General features: G+C 37.2%; 1 protein-coding gene across 6 annotated transcripts in view; it reads left to right on the top strand.

The window, feature by feature from the left end:
• Window positions 1-20,926, top strand: part of MAP3K5 (mitogen-activated protein kinase kinase kinase 5) — a 241,144-nt gene that overhangs the window by 128,629 nt on the left and 91,589 nt on the right. For all 6 annotated transcript variants that reach the window (XM_063622337.1, XM_055264868.2, XM_063622338.1 and 3 more), the window contains 3 exons: window positions 10,346-10,505; window positions 13,338-13,491; window positions 18,789-18,896. In XM_063622337.1, the coding sequence (XP_063478407.1) occupies window positions 10,346-10,505; window positions 13,338-13,491; window positions 18,789-18,896 (422 nt within the window). The remainder of the gene's footprint in view (window positions 1-10,345; window positions 10,506-13,337; window positions 13,492-18,788; window positions 18,897-20,926) is intronic.

The raw sequence follows: 20,926 nt of genomic DNA, 5'->3' as shown, positions 1-20,926 counted from the left end.
TAGAGACCAGGTTTCCCTCTGTCACCCAGGCAAGAGTGCAGTGATGCGATCATAGCTCACTGCAGTCTCGAATTCTTAAGCTCAAGCGATCCTCCTACTTTGGCCTCCTACGAAGCTGGGACTGTAGGTGTGCACCACCACACCTGACTAATTAAAAAAATTTTTTTTCATAGAGACGTGGCCACACTGTGTTGCCCAGGCTGGTCTTGAACTCCTGGCTTCAAGCAGTTCTGCCACAGCCTCCCAAAGTACTGGTATTACAGGTGTGAGCCACCGCACCTGGCCCACTTTAACTGGAGAATTTCTTTTTACTTTTCTTAAAGAGAAATGAATCCTAGACTTTAAAAAAAAAAACATTATTTTGGAAGAGCTTATGTCTTTATGCAATGTTCTAGAGAAACTTTGAAGCTAAATAAAGTCAGAATATTAATTTGTTTATTTAAATGCCCAGACTAAAAGAATGATAAAATATTTATTACTGTGGGATAGCAGGGGCATTAAAGGTATAAAGGTCTGTTTGAAATAATTTTTTTTTCTTGTGAGACAGGGTCTCACTCTGCTGCTCAGAGCACAATGGCACAATCACAGCTCACTGCAGCCTCGACCCCCGAGACTTAGGTGATCCTCCCACCTCAGCCTCCCGGGTAGCTGAGACTACAGGCATGTACCACCACACCCGGATAATTTTTTTGTATTTTTTGTAAAGATGAGGTTTTGCCATGTTGCCCAGGCTGGTTTAGATTGTGCTTTCTTAGTGCTTTTTTCAAAAACCTCTGCTATTTTATTTATTTATTTATTTTTAAGGTTGGCTCTCACTCTGTCACCCAGGCTGGAGTGCACTGGCACAATCATGGCTCACTGCAACCTCAACCTCCTGAGCTCAGGAGATCCTTCCACCTGGGCCTCCCAAGGTGCTAGGTTTGCAGATGTGAGCCACCTTGCCCAGCCTGAAATAACTCTTTTGATTGGTTCAATGAAATCAGAGAAGGTACATTGCAATTTGTGCTGTTCAGAAATTATGATTATAATAAAATTTTGTGTCTAAGACTAAATTAAAAACTCTATACTAGCCACTAGCCAAAATCCCTGTATCAGTATTCTAAAAATCTTTTTATTGCTCCTCTGTTGCTTTTTTTCATTGTTTTTATTGATATACAATAGATATATATTTTTTCAGTATATATGTTCTATTTTGATACAGTCATATATTTATTGTTCTGTTCTTAACTCAAGGTGAGGTTTTGTTGAAGCCTCTAAATTATTGCAGGAATTGACAGTGATTTGCATATGTAGGCAAAGCAGTGACAATGGTTTGAAAATGTACTTATTCTAAATCTTATTTTGAAGGTAAATACTTATTAAGATGGTCAGAACTCTGAGGTTTGAGGAAATGTGATTAATATGTAAAAGAAACATGTTAATTTTGTTCAGGAAGAACTCACTTGTAATACATGTTAAACAAACATTTGAAAACATATAAAGTTAGTTAAAAATTTTAGAAATTGCATAACATATACAGACAAAATATGGCTTATCAGTGAATTTTTAGCTATCATGAGAACTGTTTTAGGCTTCTAAAATACTGTGATATGCATTCTAAATTGTATTGTCCTTCAATAATAAAAACATTGTTAAAACTCACTAACTTAAGTTCTATTCAATTGTAAATTATGCTAATCAACATAGATTGATCTAAAGTTAATTTTTATATGGTAAGAGGATTAAATGGATTTTCAAGGAAAGACAGGTTGGCTAAATAAATTAATAGTTTAATATAATAATGATGTAAATGAGACAATATACTTGGCATATTTTAAAGATACATAGTTTCATTCTTTCTTTAAATGCTCCAATCAGCTTTTCCAGTAATTTATATCTCCCATTCCTCCTGTTGGCCTCTGCAAACATAAATTATTCCGAATTACTGAGTTCTTATAATCATCAGACTTTTACTTATAAAATCCCTTCTTTAGATGCTTTTTGAAATTTTGATTTATAAAGGGTAAACAATTAAAAATTAAGATGAGCACTCAATCTGAAGCTCCCTAAATGTATTATTTTAAGATCTCAAATGTAAGAAATGATTCTTAACTGTCATACTGTGTTGCCCAAAGACTCTTAATTCTAGTTGTGTGTTTGTTTGCGGTTATGACTAATTGCTTCATGGATCTGTGTTTTACTTTTCCAGTTTTTGAAGAATCATTGATGCTTAGGCTATTTAGAGCTAGGATTTAAAAACACAGAGCCATATCCTACATCTTCCTGTTTTCACCTTTGCAAGCCTTAAAAATAATATTCAAACTTTAGCTAAATACAAGATGATGCTTCCATCCTCTGTGGAATTTTCCAATTGTGAAACATTTTATGGGTGAGAGTTATACTTAGAGGTTTGAGTCTCCAACAGTGATGATATGGTGAAAGAACACTATGTTTGGAATTCAGACAACCACTATTTAAATATCATTTTCAGTGAACATTAAAAAATATTGAATATAAAATATATATTACTGTACACAAAAATCCATGAGTCAATAGAGATAATCAAGGAAAAGTAATCAGAACAAAATCTATCACCAACCACTGAAAAACTCCTTTGTCACCTATGGAAGTGACCAACTTTTCAGAAAATTAGAAGTTATAAGGAAAGAAGTAAGTACTTTTCCTTCCTCTTTCAGAGATACTGTAGTTCATCCCGTTGATGAAATATAGCACTTCTTAGGCTGGGTGTGGTGGCTCATACCTGTAATCCCAGCACTTTGGGAGGCCAAGGCGGGTGGATCACCTGAGGTCAGGAGTTCAAGACCAGCCTGATCAACATGGTGAATCCCTGTCTCTACTAAAATTACAAAATTAGCCAGGTGTGGTGGCATGCTTCTGTAATTCCAGCTACTTGGGAGACTGAGGCAAAAGAATCGCTTGAACCCGGGAGATGGAAGTTGCAGTGAGGCAAGATTGCGCCACTGCACTCCAGCCTGGGCGACAAGAGCGAAACTCCATCTCAAAAAAAAAAAAAAAAAAATACAGCTCTTCTTGAGGTATGCTACATAGTAAATGTATTATTCTTCCAGAGAATGTATTCTTCAAAAGTACACTATTATAGTTAATAAAGTAATAATAAAGCTGATAATGAGAGTGATGTTGAAATAATTGATTCTGGCAAGGATCATCAATTAGAACTAAAAGTATTAAATTGAAATGCTTTTTTTAAAAAAAATTACATTTTACCCCTTTTACATGATACCAAAGGTAACTTATAGATAACTTGTTAGTCACAAAGGAACAAATGTACCTGTAGAATGGAGGGACCCAGCTGTCAGTGATCCATCCTTATATCACTAATAATAGGGTGGCCAGACATGTGTCCTTAGGACTTTATTATGATAACTATGAAGTGTACAGCAGCTCTTCTTTTTGATTTTTTAACTTTAATTTTTTGAGATAGTGTTTCACTCTGTCACTCAGGCTGGAGTGCAGTCGTGCGATCTTGGCTCACTGCAACCTCCACCTCCCAGGTTCAAGCGATTCTCATGCTGCAGCCTCCTAAGTAGCTGGGATTACAGGTGCATGCCACCATGCCCAACTAATTTTTGTATTTTTAGTAGAGACAGGGTTTTGCCATGTTGGCCAAGCTGGTCTTGAGCTCCTGGCCTCAAGTGATCCGCCCACTTCGACCTCCCAAAGTGCTGGAATGACAGGTGTGAGCCACTGCATCTGGCCGAGTGTACAGCAACTCTTGTGAAATATTCTCGCCAAAAATGTTTAACTTGAATCTTAAGATCTAAAGTTCGCTTAATAGGAATCACAAGCTCTAGAGAAATAAGTTAAATAATCCCAAGAAGTTACATCAGACAGATCAGAAAGTGAGAACATTATAGCAGCACTCCCCAACCTTTTTAGCAATGGGGACTGGTTTTGTGGAAGACAATTTTTCCATGGACCAGGGGTAGGGGGTGGTTCAGGGATGATTCAGGCACATTACATTTATTGTGCACTTTATTTCTATTATTGCATTGTAATATATAATGAAATAATTATACAACTCTCCATAGTGTAGAATCAGTGGGAGCCCTGAGCTTGTTTCCCTGCAACTAGATGGTCCCATCTGGGAGCGATGGGAGACAGTGACAGATCATCAGGCATTAGGTTCTCGTAAGGAGCGCACAACCTACATCCCTGTCATGCACAGTTCACGATAGTGTTCACGCTCCTATGAGAATCTAATGCTGTCGCTGATCTGACAGGAGGCGGAGCTCAGGCAGTAATAAGAGCAATGGGGAATGGCTGTAAATACAGATGAAGAAGCTTTTTGCTCACTTTCCTGCTACTCACCTCCTGGGATTGAGGACCCTGGGACTGAGGCCCTGGGATTGAGGACCCTGCACTATAGCACTCCTTGTCTTTTCGAAAAGTCAGGGTCATAAAAAAAAAATGTGTAGAGGGATTGAGGCCGGATGCGGTGGCTCATGCCTGTAATCCCAGCACTTTGGGAGGCCAAGGTGGGCCTCACTTGAGGTCAGGAGTTAGAGATCAGCCTGCCCAACATGATGAAACCCCATCTCTACTAAAAAAATACAAAGATTAGCCAGGTGTGGTGGTTCACACCTGTAATTCCAGCTACCTGGGAGACTGAGACAGGAGAATCGCTTGAACCTGGGAGGTGGAGGTTGCAGTGAACAGAGATCACGCCACTGCACTCCAGCCTGGGCAATAGAGTGACATTCTTTCTCAAAAAAAAAAAGAAAAAAAAAAGTGAAAAATTTAGAGATGTAAAAACTAAATGCAATTAATGTTCCTTGATTAGATTCTGGTTTGGAAAAAAAAAACTGTAAGAGACATTTGGGAGTCAATCTGAATCAGGACTAGATGATAGATAATATCAGTGAATTGTTTTTGTTAGGTGCAATAATGGAATAGAATACGTAGGAAGATTTTTTAGGTATATGCTGTAATATTTCAGAGTGGAATGTCATGATGTCTGCAATTTAATTTGAAATGGTTCAGCAAAAATATTCAGGGAGATGAAGCAATAGCAAAATGTTAACGATTGTTGAAAATATGGTCATTCATTGTTGTTTTATTTTGATGTATGTTTGAGATTCTTCATGATGGAAAATTAAAAAGGATCTAATCTCCACCACTTATGAGGTATATGGCTTTAGACATGTTGCTAAACCTCTCTGGGTTTTATTTTTCCTTACTACAAAAGGGAGATAATCTCTAACTCATTGTGGCAGTGTATGGATTGAGAGAGTTAATATTTTCAGTACACACAGTGCTAGGCATCTGAGTATTCAGTAAAGTCTGCCATTTTCCACTAAAACAGCCTTGAACATAATAACAGCTGCAAGGTGATAAGACTATGATAAAAACTAAACTATTAAAAAATCCTCAGTGTAAATCAACCAATTTCTTTTTTTTTTTTATTATTATACTTTAGGTTTTAGGGTACATGTGCACAATGTGCAGGTTTGTTACATATGTATCCATGTGCCATGTTGATTTCCTGCACCCATTAACTCGTCATTTAGCATTAGGTATATCTCCTAATGCTGTCCCTCCCCACTCCCCCCACCCCACAACAGTCCCTGGAGTGTGATGTTCCCCTTCCTGTGTCCATGAGTTCTCATTGTTCAATTCCCACCTATGAGTGAGAACATGCGGTGTTTGGTTTTTTGTCCTTGCGATAGTTAACTAAGAATGATGTTTTCCAGTTTCATCCATGTCCCTACAAAGGACATGAACTCATAATTTTTTATGGCTGCATAGTATTCCATGGTGTATATGTGCCACATTTTCTTAATCCAGTCTATCGTTGTTGGACATTTGGGTTGGTTCCAACTCTTTGCTATTGTGAATAGTGCCGCAATAAACATACGTGTGCATGTGTCTTTATAGCAGCATGATTTATAGTCCTTTGGGTATATACCCAGTAATGGGATGGCTGGGTCAAATGGTATTTCTAGTTCTAGATCCCTGAGGAATCGCCACACTGACTTCCACAATGGTTGAACTAGTTTACAGTCCCACCAACAGTGTAAAAGTGTTCCTATTTCTCCACATCCTCTCCAGCACCTGTTGTTTCCTGATTTTTGAATGATGGCCATTCTAACTGGTGTGAGATGGTATCTCACTGTGGTTTTGATTTGCATTTCTCTGATGGCCAGTGATGATGAGCATTTCTTCATGTGTTTTTTGGCTGCATAAATGTCTTCTTTTGAGAAGTGTCTGTTCATGTCCTCTGCCCACTTTTTGATGGGGTTGTTTTTTTCTTGTAAATTTGTTTGAGTTAATTGTAGATTCTGGATATTAGCCCTTTGTCAGATGAGTAGGTTGCAAAAATTTTCTCCCATTCTGTAGGTTGCCTGTTCACTCTGATGGTAGTTTCTTTTGCTGTGCAGAAGCTCTTTAGTTTAATGAGATCCCATTTGTCGATTTTGGCTTTTGTTGCCATTGCTTTTGGTGTTTTAGACATGAAGTCCTTGCCCATGCCTATGTCCTGAATGGTATTGCCTAGGTTTTCTTGTAGGATTTTAATGGTTTTAGGTCTAACATTTAAGTCTTTAATCCATCTTGAATTATTTTTTGTATAAGGTGTAAGGAAGGGATCCAGTTTCAGCTTTCTACATATGGCTAGCCAGTTTTCCCAGCACCATTTATTAAATAGGGAATCCTTTCCCCATTTCTTGTTTTTGTCAGGTTTGTCAAAGATCAGATAGTTGTAGATATGCGGCATCATTTCTGAGGGCTCTGTTCTGTTCCATTGATCTATGTCTCTGTTGTGGTACCAGTACTATGCTGTTTTGGTTACTGTAGCCTTGTGACAGCATTGTCAGCATTTAAATTGCATAAATATGCAACTGAATCAAATAAATGGTGAACTGGTTGTTAACATAGCAATGACATACTGCTCATTGCTTACAAATTCAACCAAAATGTTTTTAAATAGAGAAAAATATTGATCTGGAAGGACTTGGTTTAAAAGGTACAATTGAACATCATGAATTGTGCTTTATTAATTTTTCCCTATGGATGATGAGCCTAAAAATATTGTAGTCTGGAACCAAGTATAACAGTAATCCTGAAATTCTATCCTATAGAAAAAATCCTAAATACAAAACAAATTTTATGCACTAAGATGTTTATTTCTATATTCTGTGTGGGTGTGAGAGAGAAAGAGAGAGGAAGAGAGAGAGAGAAAGGAAGAGAGAGAGGGAGAGAAAGAAAGGAAGAGAGAGAGAGAACGGACTTCTAAATATAAAAAATTAGAGCCATGTTCTTAACTCCATACTTAAAAGATTAATGTCTTCATGTAGAAACAAGTTTGTGCAAAGAGCATAAATGCTCATTCACAAAAGAAATACAAACATGAAAAGAGAGCCAATCTCAGTGGTTAAAAAAAACAATGTTCCTTTTTTTCCTCTGTCATATTGGTAAAGATGAATGCACGTGATAGTCCCCCTCACTGGGAAGGGTGTGGGTAAGAGCTTATTGTCAGATGCCTCCAGTGAAAGTATAAATTGGTACAGCATTTTCTAAGGGCAATTTGGCAAAAATGCATCAACACTAAAAATGGGCATTTCTTCTGTCCCTAACAAATCCACGTTTAGAACTTTATTATAAAGAAATAATTGAGCAAATACACAAAGCTGTGTGTACAAGAATGTTTAGAGTAATAAAAATGGCCACCCATCTGCATTTGGGTGAATAAATTGTGATACATCCATATGCTAAAATACTAATTGACATCAAAAATACACATTTTATCCAAATGCTTGTTGGGTGTCACGATCATGTGATAAATGTATGGCAAGGCCAAAACCAAATATCACCACCACAAAATGAACTTCTGAGGTTCAAGAGTGCATCTGAAATTTTATTTTAAAACTATTATTGGTTCAGGTATGGTGGTTCATGCCTGTAATCCCAGAACTTTGGGAGGCCAAGGCGAGAGGATTGCTTGAGCCCAGGAGTTGGAGATGAGCCTGGCCCACAGAGTGAGACCCTGTCTCTACAAAAAAGTAAAAAGTAAAACCTACAAAGAAATTTAATTAGCCAATTGTGGTAGCATCTGTTATCTCAGCTAGCAGGTCTAAGCAGGAGGATCACTTGAGCCCAGGAGTTCGGCTGGGCAACATGGCGAAAACTTGTTTTTCCAGAAAAAAAACCCAAAAATTAGCTAGGCATGGTGGCTCATGCCTGTACTCCCAGCTACCTGGGAGGCTGAGGTGGAAGGATCACTTGAGCCCAGAAATTCAAGGCTGCAGTAAGCAGTGATCGTGCCACTGCACTCCAGCCTGGGTGACAGAGTGAGACCTTGTCTCAAAAACAACAACAAAAAAATTATGTCCAGATAGAAGACTGTGGGTGTTGTCCTATGCATGTATAATTTTTTTTTTCATCTCGTGAAATAGCAGTGGCAAAGCTGTTCCCTCTTTACCCTCACAAAATGTGAAGAATTCCCAAATGGACATTTTCCTGAAATACTTATGGTTTGAGTGGAATTATATGATAAAAAGTAACATGAAAAATTTTAAAGGTTATTTTATTTCATTCACAGATAATTTTCAAAAAGGTAAAATCATGACTCTCATCAAATATAAAATGGACACATATAAAATCATGACCCTCAGCAAATATGAAATAGACACATATAAAATATTTTATTTAACTCAACTAATATGGAAACTAGTAAGATGGAATGTACAGTTCAAAAAACATTTCTATTCATAGACAACAAAGAAATGTTAAGATAAGATATCTGAGTTTGATTACGGAAAAAAAAAAAGCTGTTTTATGTCCATAGGCCATAAATCTTAGGGATTTATTCATTCCACTCTACAGAAATTTGCATCTCTACTGGACAAAAGTCTGCAAGTTAACAAGTAAACTTCTGTATGTCTGGAGCCTTTAATAAGTGGTACATAATGAGATGAACTAGCGTCACTTTCCTGAGATAGTCCTTGAGTGGCCTTATCCTCTTGTATGATATTGAAATGATATGTCCTACCTTTTTGCCTTATTCCTAAATCTCAGATAATTTTCCCAACAATTTAATGTGGTGGATGTTAGTGGCACCAAACAATGCTACAAGGATATATTCTTTTTAAGCAAACAAATACTAATAAAATGCAAAAATAATACAAGACACAGTAGAATTGAAAATATCTAATGAAACCTTAAGAACATAGAAGTGCCAAAACAGTGTTGAAAAAGAACAAAGTTGGAGTATCTACATTACCAGATTTCAGGACTTTTAAGACAGTGACATAACAAGACAGTATTATCTGTCAGTCTAGTTCCTTTTTTTTCTGTTTTTTCGATTTTTAAATTTTTTTCATGAGACAGAATCTTGCTATGTTGCCCAGGCCAGTCTAGTACTTCTGAGCTCAAGCAGTCCTCCCACCTTGGCCCTCCAAAGTGCTGGGGTTGCAGGTGTGAGCCACCGCGTCAGGCATATTTCCTTATTTCTTTAATGTTTTAAGTGTATAACTTTTTGTGTCTAAAATTATTATTATAGCATTTTACTCTTGCAAAATATATATACTGTATACATTTATACTTCAACTGATAGAATTTCAGCGTAAAAAAGGTGAGATTTTCCTTTTTATTTAAGAATCTATGTTATAAAAAGACAAAGAAGAAGGTTACATAACAATGTTTGTATTGTGACCTTTTAATTTATGCATATACTGTCATAGATAAAAATTCTAGATTTATGTACATTAAAGTGACCATAGCAGTTATCCTTGGGTTTTCAAATTAAAGGTTAATTTTCACTTTCTTCTGTGTGCCTTTCTGGTTAGTCTGACTTACTATTGTTTTTTACCAAAGTTTTCATTGTGATAAAATGTACATAACAAAAATTTCCATTTGAAGTGCACGCTTCAGTGGCATTAAGAACATTCACACTGTTACGCAGCCAACACCACTATTCACCTCCCGAACTTTTTTATCTTTTCAAATTAAAACTCTGTACACATTAAACTATCGCTTCTCATTCCCTTCTTCCCCCAGTCCCTAGTAACCTCTATTCTGCTTTCCACGTTTAGGAATTTGACTGTTATCGGTACCTCTTGTAAGTGGAATCACTCAACCTTTGTCTTTTTGGGTTTGGCTTATTTAATTTAGCATGTTTTCCAAGTTCATCTATGGTATGTATCAGTGTTCCATTCCTTTTTATGACTTATTTTTACAGTGAACTGAAACCACCTTAATAATCAGAAACTTAACAAAGCTGTTTTAATCTGAAAAGAGGAATGAAAGCTTAATTTTACTTTTTAGTGAAAACCTGGTTCTACCTGTCTGGGGTGCATTTGTAACATTCTACTTCCTGTTTGTATTCTAGGGGTGAAGCTAAGTAGTCTTCTTGGTAAAAAGGGAAACTTGGAAAAACTCCAGAGCTACTGGGAAGTTGGATTTTTTCTGGGAGCCAGTGTCCTAGCCAATGACCATATGAGAGTCATTCAAGCATCTGAAAAGCTTTTTAAACTGAAGACACCAGCATGGTAATAATTAGCTATTATATGTTGATACAATTATTTTTAATAAACAGCTCCATATTGTTCCCATATTATATTTATTGGACTGACAATTAGATGATTTTATTTGCTTATAAAATAAAATGCAGAGTATAGAGGAAAATTGTGATATTCATAAAATGTGTTACACATAAATTCTGATGACTTTGGACATAGCTGATGTCAGCAGGTTCCTGACTTAGCCTGTCCTGCACATTGACCAACCCACTGGCCCAGGTTGGCCAGTGTCACCCATGTGAATCATGCAGAGGCCACGCATTTTGCACCTGCAAATATAACTTATGTTTGGGGCCTGAGACCACATTTCTATTGCAGCTGTTAGACCTCTACTCCAAACATACACCCTTTGTTTCCTCTGTAATCTAATCTCAGTTTTGGAATTCTCATTCTTGATTTTCTTTTCTTCTTAGGATTTGACTGACACATTTGAGTGTTTCCTATATATGTGTGTTTTTCTAATTTCATATTGTTCTTGGAGTGCACCCAAATCTCATCATTATTTATGTGGTAATTGGAAAGGTGGAAACAAAATTCCATCTGCATTCAGGACCATATTGAAAAACAATGTTGGCTGGGTGTGCGGTGTCTCACCCCTGTAATCCCAGCACTTGGAAGGCTGAGGTGGACAGATCACTTGAGGTCAGGAGTTTGAGACCAGCCTGGACAACTGGGTGAAACCCCATCTCTACTAAAAATACAAAAATTAGCTGGGCATGATCACGGGTGCCTGTAATCCCAGCTTCTTGGGATGCTGAGGCAGGAGAATCACTTGAACCCAGGAGGCAGAGGTTGCAGTGAGCCAAGATCGCGTCACTGCATTTCAACCTGGGCGACAGGGCAAGACTCTGTCCAAAAAAAAAAAGAAAGAAAAAAGAAAGAGAAAGAAGGAAAGAGAAAGAAAGAGAAAGAAAGAAAGAAAAGAAAAGAAAAGAAAAGAAAAGAAAAGAAAAGAAAAAGAAAAAAGAAAAAGAATTTTTATTAGCATCACATGTAGCGATTACCCATTAGCTGTAAAGACTTTAAAAGGCTAACCATGATATAGTGAAAGCCTCTTTCCAGAGCTGCTCAGAGCCCAGGCCACCGACTCAGCTGTTTTCATCACAGAAACCGTGTGAGGAAGAGACCACCATGTTAGGCCCTCATGGCTTTTTAAAGAATTTTCCTCATGTTCAGGTCTCCTTTAGCCAATCCTCCCCAGGGATCTTTCTAAAGATCACAGTGATCTTTCAAAAATGCACACCTGACACTTCCCCTGCACTGAAATCCTTAAATCAATATAGTTTAATTGTTCCTCACAGCCTAAGGGATAAAGTCCATTATTTTGTCATAGCAAACAAGATTTGTCTTTAGCCATTCCAGCCTCGGCTCTTGTCACACCCCTGGGTTTACACTGCTGTCTCTTCATACCACACTGCCGGTTTCATGCATGAGTGTCTGAGCACGTGCTGAGCATGCCTCTCACAATGCACACATTCTCCGGGGAACACTCATCCATCACACCTGCTCATAAAGCCGACCTTGACCTAGAGCCCTTCCTCACACCCAAGTCCCTTCTTTAGTGTTTCTGTCATTCTTTAGTTATGCCTCTCTTGATACTGACGGTATAGCTTTTTAAGTTGTCTCTCTCTTTAATCATATCTCCATGGATATTTATTCTTGGTGTTATAACACCTTTTGATATTTACCCCCACAGCACTGTGTGTAGCAGTAGGCATTCAGCAAATGATATGAAATAAAGGAACCAATAGATGCACACATGATATTGAGTCACATTTGCTATTTCTTTACAGTGACCATTCTGATGGCAGTATTTTAGGCATCCTGGTTCTGTTAACAAGAAAGCAGGCACTATTCTATGCCATGGTACTCGCAGCCGTAAAACAGTGCCTTAAGGTCCCACTAACTTAATTTTTATGGAATGTTAACTTCCATGTTTATAGTCCATAAAGTGCCTGCATAGCTATTATCACCTATAATTATCTCACTCCTCATTTTTCCTAACTTTTTCTTTTGAGGCACCATCTGTCTTATTACGTTTGAGGGTATTTGTATAATATGTAAGCTGAGTTGCTTCAGAGCTAAATAATGATCTCTTATGAAGTGTCTATTTAGGAAAGCTTCCTCAAAGAAGCATAATTAAAAACAAATGCATTAACTGCTTCCTTGAATAGAATATAGGCATTTTAAAGTTCATGTTTTAACTAGATGTGTGGTCCTAGTCCAAGTTACCAAGCCCTCTAAGCCTGTTTCCTCATCTCTAAAATAGGGATAAAATAACCAACGTTATTGAGTTTTTGTGAGATTGAAATGAGATAATGTGTGAAAACACGGCTGGGCGTGGTGGCTCACACCTATAATCCCAGCACGTTGGGAGGCCGAAGCAGGCGGATCACTTGAGGTCAGGGGTTCGAGACCAGCCTGGCCAATATGGTGAAACTCCATCTCTACTAAAAATGGAAAACGTAGCCAGGCATGGTGGCGCATGCCTGTGATCCCAGCTACTCAGGAGGCTGAGGCAGGAGAATGGCGTGAACCCGGGAGGCGGAGCTTGCAGTGAGCCGAGAATGCGCCACTGCACTCCAGCCTGCGCAACAGAGCGAGACTCCGTCTCAACATAAAAAAAAAAAAAAAAGTGTGAAAGCACATGATGTGTAACAAATAACGAATAACGTTTGGTGAATCTGAATGCATAACTATTAATGTCATATATAAATTACATTTACAGAATTAGACTGGGATACATGGGAACAGGTGGTTCTAAATTTGTCTGTTACATGTTTTATATCTTTTCCTTCTTAGGTACCTCAAGTCTATTGTAGAGACAATTTTGATATATAAGCATTTTGTGAAACTGACCACAGAACAGCCTGTGGCCAAGCAAGAACTTGTGGACTTTTGGATGGATTTCCTGGTCGAGGCCACAAAGACAGATGTTACTGTGGTTAGGTTTCCAGTGAGTACTCTTCCTTTAAATCTAAGTACATTTCTTTATTTAAAGAACATCTTGTACTGTGATTGTATCAGTGCTTGGGGGCTGATTTTTATGCCCTGAAACTGCAGTCATCTGGTTAATACCTTTATTTCCTGCACGTGGGTTTGCGTTAGCTTACTTTTAAAAATAACTTCTCAAAATCAGAGAAATGAGATCTGTTTTTATGTTTTTGCCATGGAATTTGGGTGGTTCCTTTTCATAAGTGGTGAAGTGTACTTCCGAAGCAATGCAAAGATTGTCTCTTGGCTTAGCTTCAGGCCAGCCCAATGTATGCTTTTCCTTAATACTGCAGTTGTATTGACACGGTCTTCAGTATTATCTCCTGTATTGTGGTGAAAAGTATCAGGCTTACCTGCATTGTTATCCCATCCCCACTACCCATTACCCAGGTGGGTCAGAGTTAGATGTAATATCCCCAACCACTATTTACAACATTTTAGACCGTGGGAAATAATGACTTGCAGTTTCTGGTCTGCAACTCATTTTGGCTAGTCTCTAGTGGACTTCAGATATATAGATTTAAATGTATAACACGCACAGACACACACACACACACACTTTAAAAAAATCTATTGCTCTTCTCAAATGGTGCCATGCCCCTCCTGATAGTTCTTAATATTGTCCAGCATCCAATGCAAGAATTACTGGCAACTCCCTGTATGTACAAATTTCTTTCCCCATCAAAGTGATGCCATAAATCTCTCTGAGCTCTCTAATCTCTATCTTCCATACTCAGAGGTGGTGACAGTTCTCAATTCTTTTTGTGAAATCTTGTTTTCTAGTTCTTGTTGATAGGATCATCTACTTCACTTAATTAAATCCATTGCTGACATGAGCATGCTTTACTCTTGCTTCCAGATGGAGCCTTGAGCTCAGCAGGGTCCTTAAGCGAAAGCCTTTCTAACTGAAACACTTCACTTTATTTTCTAGTCTAGATAATGTGTAGCCTAGGAAAATACTTACCTTAGAATGAGCTGGCAGCTTGCCTGTAGCTGGTGCTCTCAGTAGCAGTAAATGTAGTGAAAGAAGAGAACATAGAATTCAGGTATTTAATTGACTGTTGACTTGATCGACTAGAAAACTGGCTATGAAAGGAAACCATTCAAATTAGTCACTTTGAGCCCATTTAGATTAGTATCATATGAATTTGTCTGTCATAATATAAGTGAACATAAAAAATATTTGTCTGACAGAATTTGTCATAATATAAATATAAATAAGTGAATATAAAAAATAAACCAGAAAATATTAAGTGAGAAGTTAGGAGAATATAGGTATAAACACCAGTTCAGAGTGGCATCCTTAAGCAAGAAAGGGACTTTTAAGTCCTAAAGGAAAATATTCACCAATTTGATTTCACTAAAAAATGGATATTTTTGTTTGATTAAAAAAAAAACAGCGTGAACATGCCAAATAGGAACTGCTAGGCAGGGAGAAAATGTTTTATAAAACTGTGCAAAATGGTCAATTTGCCAAATATGCAAAAAAATCCTGTAAAGTGATAAGCAAAATAAGAAGAGACCGGGCGTGGTGACTTATGCCTGTAATCCCAGCACTTTGGGAGACCAAGGTGGGTGGATCACCTGAGGTTGGGAGTTTGAGACTAGCCTGACCAATATGGAGAAACCCTGCCTCCACTAAAAATACAAAATTAGCTAGGTGTGGTGGCGCATACCTGTAATCCCAGCTACTTGGGAGGCTGAGGCAGGAGAATCGCTTGAACCTGCCAGGCAGAGGTTGCAGTGAGTCGAGACCATGCCATTGCACTCCAGCCTGGGCAACAAGAGCAAAACTCCATCTCAAAATAAATAAATGGATAAAATAAAATAAAAATAAAAAGAATAAAAAATTTATATGAAGAGATAATTAACTTCTGGTTAGTCAAGAAAATGCAAATCAAATGAGACACTATTTTTTTGCCCATCGGACTCAAAGAATTAAAACATTTTACAACGGTTGACACCATTATGGAGACAAGAGCATTTTTAGAGCCTGCTGGTGGGCATAGGAATTGCTGAATATTCTGGGATTCTATCTGGGAAGGGGATGATAGGATTGTGTAAGGGATCCTGAAGACCTCAACTTTATTTGCAACATTTCATTTCTTTAGAAAACATTTCGAAGCAAATATGACAGCATGTTAACACTTAGTTATCTGCAAGTGGTAGGCACGTAGGTGTTATCTTGCCAACATATTTATGGCATATTTGATTTTTCTCAGTAATCCATTTCCATCTTGAAACTTTGTGGCTTATTTGGGGTCTATCTTTTTGTGACAAGACTCTAAAGTGCAGTGTTTTCCCCCTCATCTCTAAATACTACTTCTACATCAGAATTCATAACTCGGGTACTCAAAACTTCTTTTCTGTACTTTGTTGTTACACAGAGGACAAAATTGTACAATTTTGTAGTTCTTCTTGAGTTTTCCTACAACGACTTCACCTGTGTGAGTTCCAGAAAATGCCAGTCTACCAAGAAGCTCCAAATTTAATGGAAATTGCTTTAGGATTAACCACTTGATTGTTTTCTTATATTTACATGTATGATGAAGCACAGCAGAAACTGTAAAGATATTGCTTTAAAAAATAATGAAAGCCATATAGATGATTCTTAAATCTCAATATCCATGATAGCATAGCAGAAAAACAGGACCAATATTTGGGTAATAAGTTGTAACCACTTCTGGAATTTGCCGCCCGTGCTCTCCCTCATAGAGAAAGGCAGCCTGTTAGTACCTGTGGGGCGATCTTGGTCACTGCAACTTGTTATGTCCTTAGCATAGCATCTTCTGTGACTCACACTACAAAGGTTGCAGTAGGTATTGATTAGGATGATAACATTATCCTTCTTTTGAAATGTATCTAAATAAAATCCAGGATGGCCTATTTTAGAAAATATTATTTGATTGTTTTTATTTATCTGAATACTATATTCATTCTCATTTCTCCAAGAATTAACTGTGACTTTAAGCAAAAGAAAATTGAAGGTTTATATGGAAATGATTTGAATGGTACCATCATTTATCACTTCAATTTATTCTTTTTTCTTACCTCTCCTCTTGGTATATTTCCTTTCCTTCTTACAGTGAAAATTTGGAGACCATCAACTCATTATCTAATGTCAGGAGAGAGGAAGGAGAGAAGTATGGTACTTCAAAGACTCTGTAGAAATTTAAACATCTGGTTAATATCTGTTCTTTATAGGCCTTGCAGTCTTCCTTTTTGATTCAGATACATGAAATTAGCAGTTAATTATAATATTAACCTAAAAACAAGAAACTAAAAGCAAGAATATAGAAACTCATAAGTGAGGGGTATCTAGCTTTAAGGCTTTGTCAAATTGCCTCCATTCCCTGGTCTGTTTCCCAGCCTTTCTGTGACCTCTGTAATGTGTGCTATGCATTTCTCACATTTTGTCATTTCAAGGATAGAGCAAAGAGCTCAACAAATATTAGACAGTGATGGTTACAACCTTGTTTTTATTTCCTGTCTCAAGTTAGGGACACATAGTTCAGATTTTATCTGTTAGAAATATTGAGATGACAATAAAGACATAATTTAACAAGAGAGGAGTTAGTGCTTTTCTTTTCTTCTGTTGAATATAATAGTGTGCCCACATAATTTGGGAATGGGGTATATTCTCACTTGTCAATGAAGAGAGTTGGATGATGTTTTGGGAAACCCACCTTTTATTCTCTATTATTTTGATTTCATATACATTGTGATACTCAGATATGAGAGCACCGTTTCTGCAAAGTTTAGATGGGAAAATGATTTTCATTATTCATCATTACTGCTTATGTCTCTGTTGATTGGAATTAAGATTTTGATTCACTGGATGAGTTTGTTCCTGAGTCGGAATATGTTCACTTATGGACTCTCACTGTGTGTTTATTTGTGGCATAGCCCATCTTATTTTCACAGCTAGAGACTGACTGAGAATTCTTGGAGCCCTTAACATTTTTAATATTCAAAGAGTAAAGAAAAATTGGTTTTTCTACCTCCCTTTCTCTAGTTCCCTGTACCTTAAGTAAATGCACTGTTAAGGTAAGTTTAGAGTAAAACAAATATGCCCAGATTCTTGTGTCTTCTTTCTAAGGGTGCATTTCATGTTTTACTGTATTATGAATCTGTAATTCCTTATGGGTGGAGCCTTCTGAAGGAGTTTTCCTCCACTTTTATTTGGAAAACTTGCTTGATTCAAGATTAGTTCTAAAGATAATTTTCTTGAGTGTTAAGCAGTAGAGTAGAAAGACTATTCCAAAATTGGACCAATTTGGAATTCAGTAAAATCTTGTTTCCAACATATCTCTAAAAAAAAAAAAAAAAGAAAGAAAGACTATTCCAGTTTCTCTAATAGTTAAGTATTGACTTTTCTTTTTTTAAACATTCCTAGTGAAGTCTGCCTAGGAAATTTGGGCCCGGAAGATGCCTTTAAGCATCTATACAAGTAGATAATGAATTGTAGTACCTTTGAAGTCAGGGCATGTGTATTATTTTAGTATTATTCACTCCAAATGCGAGATATTAGTAATAATATAATACTTCATGCTGTCCTTTGATGAGATTCTCAACTCATTTATCACATACTCCTCATAGAGCTTCAAAATAGGAACAAATTTTATTTCTCTTTTTCTCTTACAAGGCTAAATGTATCATTATTGAAGATGCCAGTTTCATCTGGAAGGCAGTGCAAAAACGTGTTTATTATTTCATATAGCTAAGTTTGTTTCTTTGGTTTATATATAAAACTCAGGAATAACCAAAACCATTTCTAAATTTATTTACATGGGTATGAAAACCATACTACTACATCTGTATGATAAAGTGTGATAGCAGAAAAACTAAAATAAGGATGTGACATTCTATGTATGGACCTTTTCTGTCTTTCTTTGACACATTTATATTTATAGAAATAGCTTATGTAGTACGTGATGAAATAGAAGATTTTTTAAAGTTATCACTAGTAGATACCCTGAGGATAGCTGAACCCATATATGGACTTCAAAAATTTATTTCTAAGCTTATTAGCAATACAAGGTGATGCATTATTGAACCTTATGATAATTGATAAACACTGTAAAATGCTTGGAGGATTCATAGGAATAATAGCAATCAGAAGTTGAAATGGTTTACTGCAGGAACAGATTCAGAAGCTCATCCAATAATCCTCTACATTGGTGCTGGGGTGTTACAGAAGCTCTAAGTGGTTTCAATCTTAAGTCACTGATATTAGTTTCTTTGCCGTATCTTTTCAAGGTATTAATATTAGAACCAACCAAAATCTATCAACCTTCTTACTTGTCTATCAACAATGAAGTTGAGGAAAAGACAATCTCTATTTGGCACGTGCTTCCTGATGACAAGGTAAATTGTGCAATTATTAACACAAGAGCATTAGTAACAAAGGACTTTACACCCTTCTAGCATTTACATACTCCAGCAAATGTCTGTGTTAGTTAAGAAGAAATAGCTCAGCTGTGTGTCTGTCTTGGCATAAATGCATTCTGTATTATAAAACTTGTTAAATTTGAATTATGAATTTTTATCAATATTAATAAAATGAACTATTTGGATTTTTATTATAGATGGCATAACCATCCAAAGCATACTCAGAATTGGAATATTTCTCTTTTGTAAATTCATGCCGTAAGTTATGCACCAAAGAACTAATACTTAAAATACATGACATAAAATATGCATATGTTAATTTTAGGAAGCCTGTCAGAATGATGCCACTTTTAATCTTACACTGGTACCATTATAGTTATCATTACACCTAGCTGTTTTGTTATCTAAGTAGTTGCCAAATCTCAGATTAGCCACTGACTCAGTGTGCTGTGCACAAAGTGAGGTGGGCTGTGCGACCACCTATTTTGAGAAAGATCTTAAAACAGTCTCACTTCCGCTCATAGCAGTCATGTGGATAAGCCTTTCCACTTCTATATTCATCAGTTTTAATGCATGTACAAATCATCCTACTATTTTTTAAAAACAGACATTTTCAGGACCTGGCTTCAGTTCACAGGATAAACCAACAGAAATGAGAGAAGTCTTGTGGAAAAATAGTTCATTTATTTTCTTTCTCGTAACTGTTTCCCAGAATGCCCTTATAATTTTATTTAACCATCATTCATCAGCTTACTCATTTAATAAATGTTTATTGAGCACTTACTCTGGACCAGGCACTACCAGACACGGTGTTAGACCCTAGAGAAACAGCTGTGTCCAAAATGAGTGAAATTCCTGCCTCTGTGGTGCTTGCTTTCCACTCAGATAGGGCAATAAACCAATAAATAAATGTATAGGTATATTCAATAGTGAGAAGGGAAAAATAAAGCAGGAAGTGGAAGCAGGAAGTAAATTTGGGAGTATGGGCTTGCAGTTTTTTACATGTGGACTTGAGTCAATAGACCTGGATTCAAATCCCACCACTGCCCTTGGGCAACTTGGCTTTTTCAAGCTATGGTGTCCTCATCTGTAGAATGAGGTAATAATGTCCACCTCAAAAGGTTGTTGTGAAGGTTAAATGAAATAATTTGGTAGAGTGCATTTCACAGAGCCTGGCATATAATAAATGTTCAATATATCTTAACTACAGTAACAACAAAAGCAATTATAAATCACTGCAGTGTGCATATTATGTGGACTAAACCCTAACTTTGAAACCCCAGAGTTTAACCCTGCTTTGCTCTTTAAATGGCACGGGAATAATCATTTGGGAGGTTGTTGGTGTTGAACTGGGGCACAAACCTGGCTCTGCGTCAGAATTATCTGCAGTACCCTGGATCCCAGGAGACCGACTGAGTTGGAATCCTTTATACTTAGAGTGAAGCTTGGACACACGCATTTTTATGAAGATTTATCCATGATTCTGATGTGCAGCCATGGTTGATAACAACTTTAACAGGGATGTAAACATAGTAATTACTCAATTGTAGTAGCTCAAGAATTATTACATCCTTGACTTTATGGCTAAGCTGGTTCCTGGGGATGGTGCTTTTCAAGATGTGTTTCCCTGGAACACCAGCATTAGAGTCACCCAGGGAGCTGGTTTAATTAAATGGCAGATTCCAGCTGGGCACAGTGGCTCACGCCTATAATCCCAGCACTTTGGGAGGCCGAGGTGGGTGGATCACTTGAGGTCAGGAGTTCGAGATCAGCCTGGCCAACATGGTGAAACCCCATCTCTACTAAAAATACAAAAATTAGCTGGGCATGGTGGCACTTGCCTGTAATCCCCACTACTCAGGAGACTGAGGCAGGAGAATTGCTGGAACCCGGGAGGCAGAGGTTGCAGTGAGCCAAAATTGTGCCACTGCACTCCAGCCTGGGCGACAGAGCAAGACTCCATCTCAAAAAATAAATAAATAAAATAAAATAAATTGCAGATTCCT

The sequence above is a fragment of the Symphalangus syndactylus genome, chromosome 2 (assembly GCF_028878055.3).
Source record: "Symphalangus syndactylus isolate Jambi chromosome 2, NHGRI_mSymSyn1-v2.1_pri, whole genome shotgun sequence".
Taxonomy (NCBI): Eukaryota; Metazoa; Chordata; class Mammalia; order Primates; family Hylobatidae; genus Symphalangus; species Symphalangus syndactylus.
The sequence above is the reverse complement of the archived record's forward strand: the minus strand, read 5'-3'. Positions and strand labels throughout refer to the sequence as shown.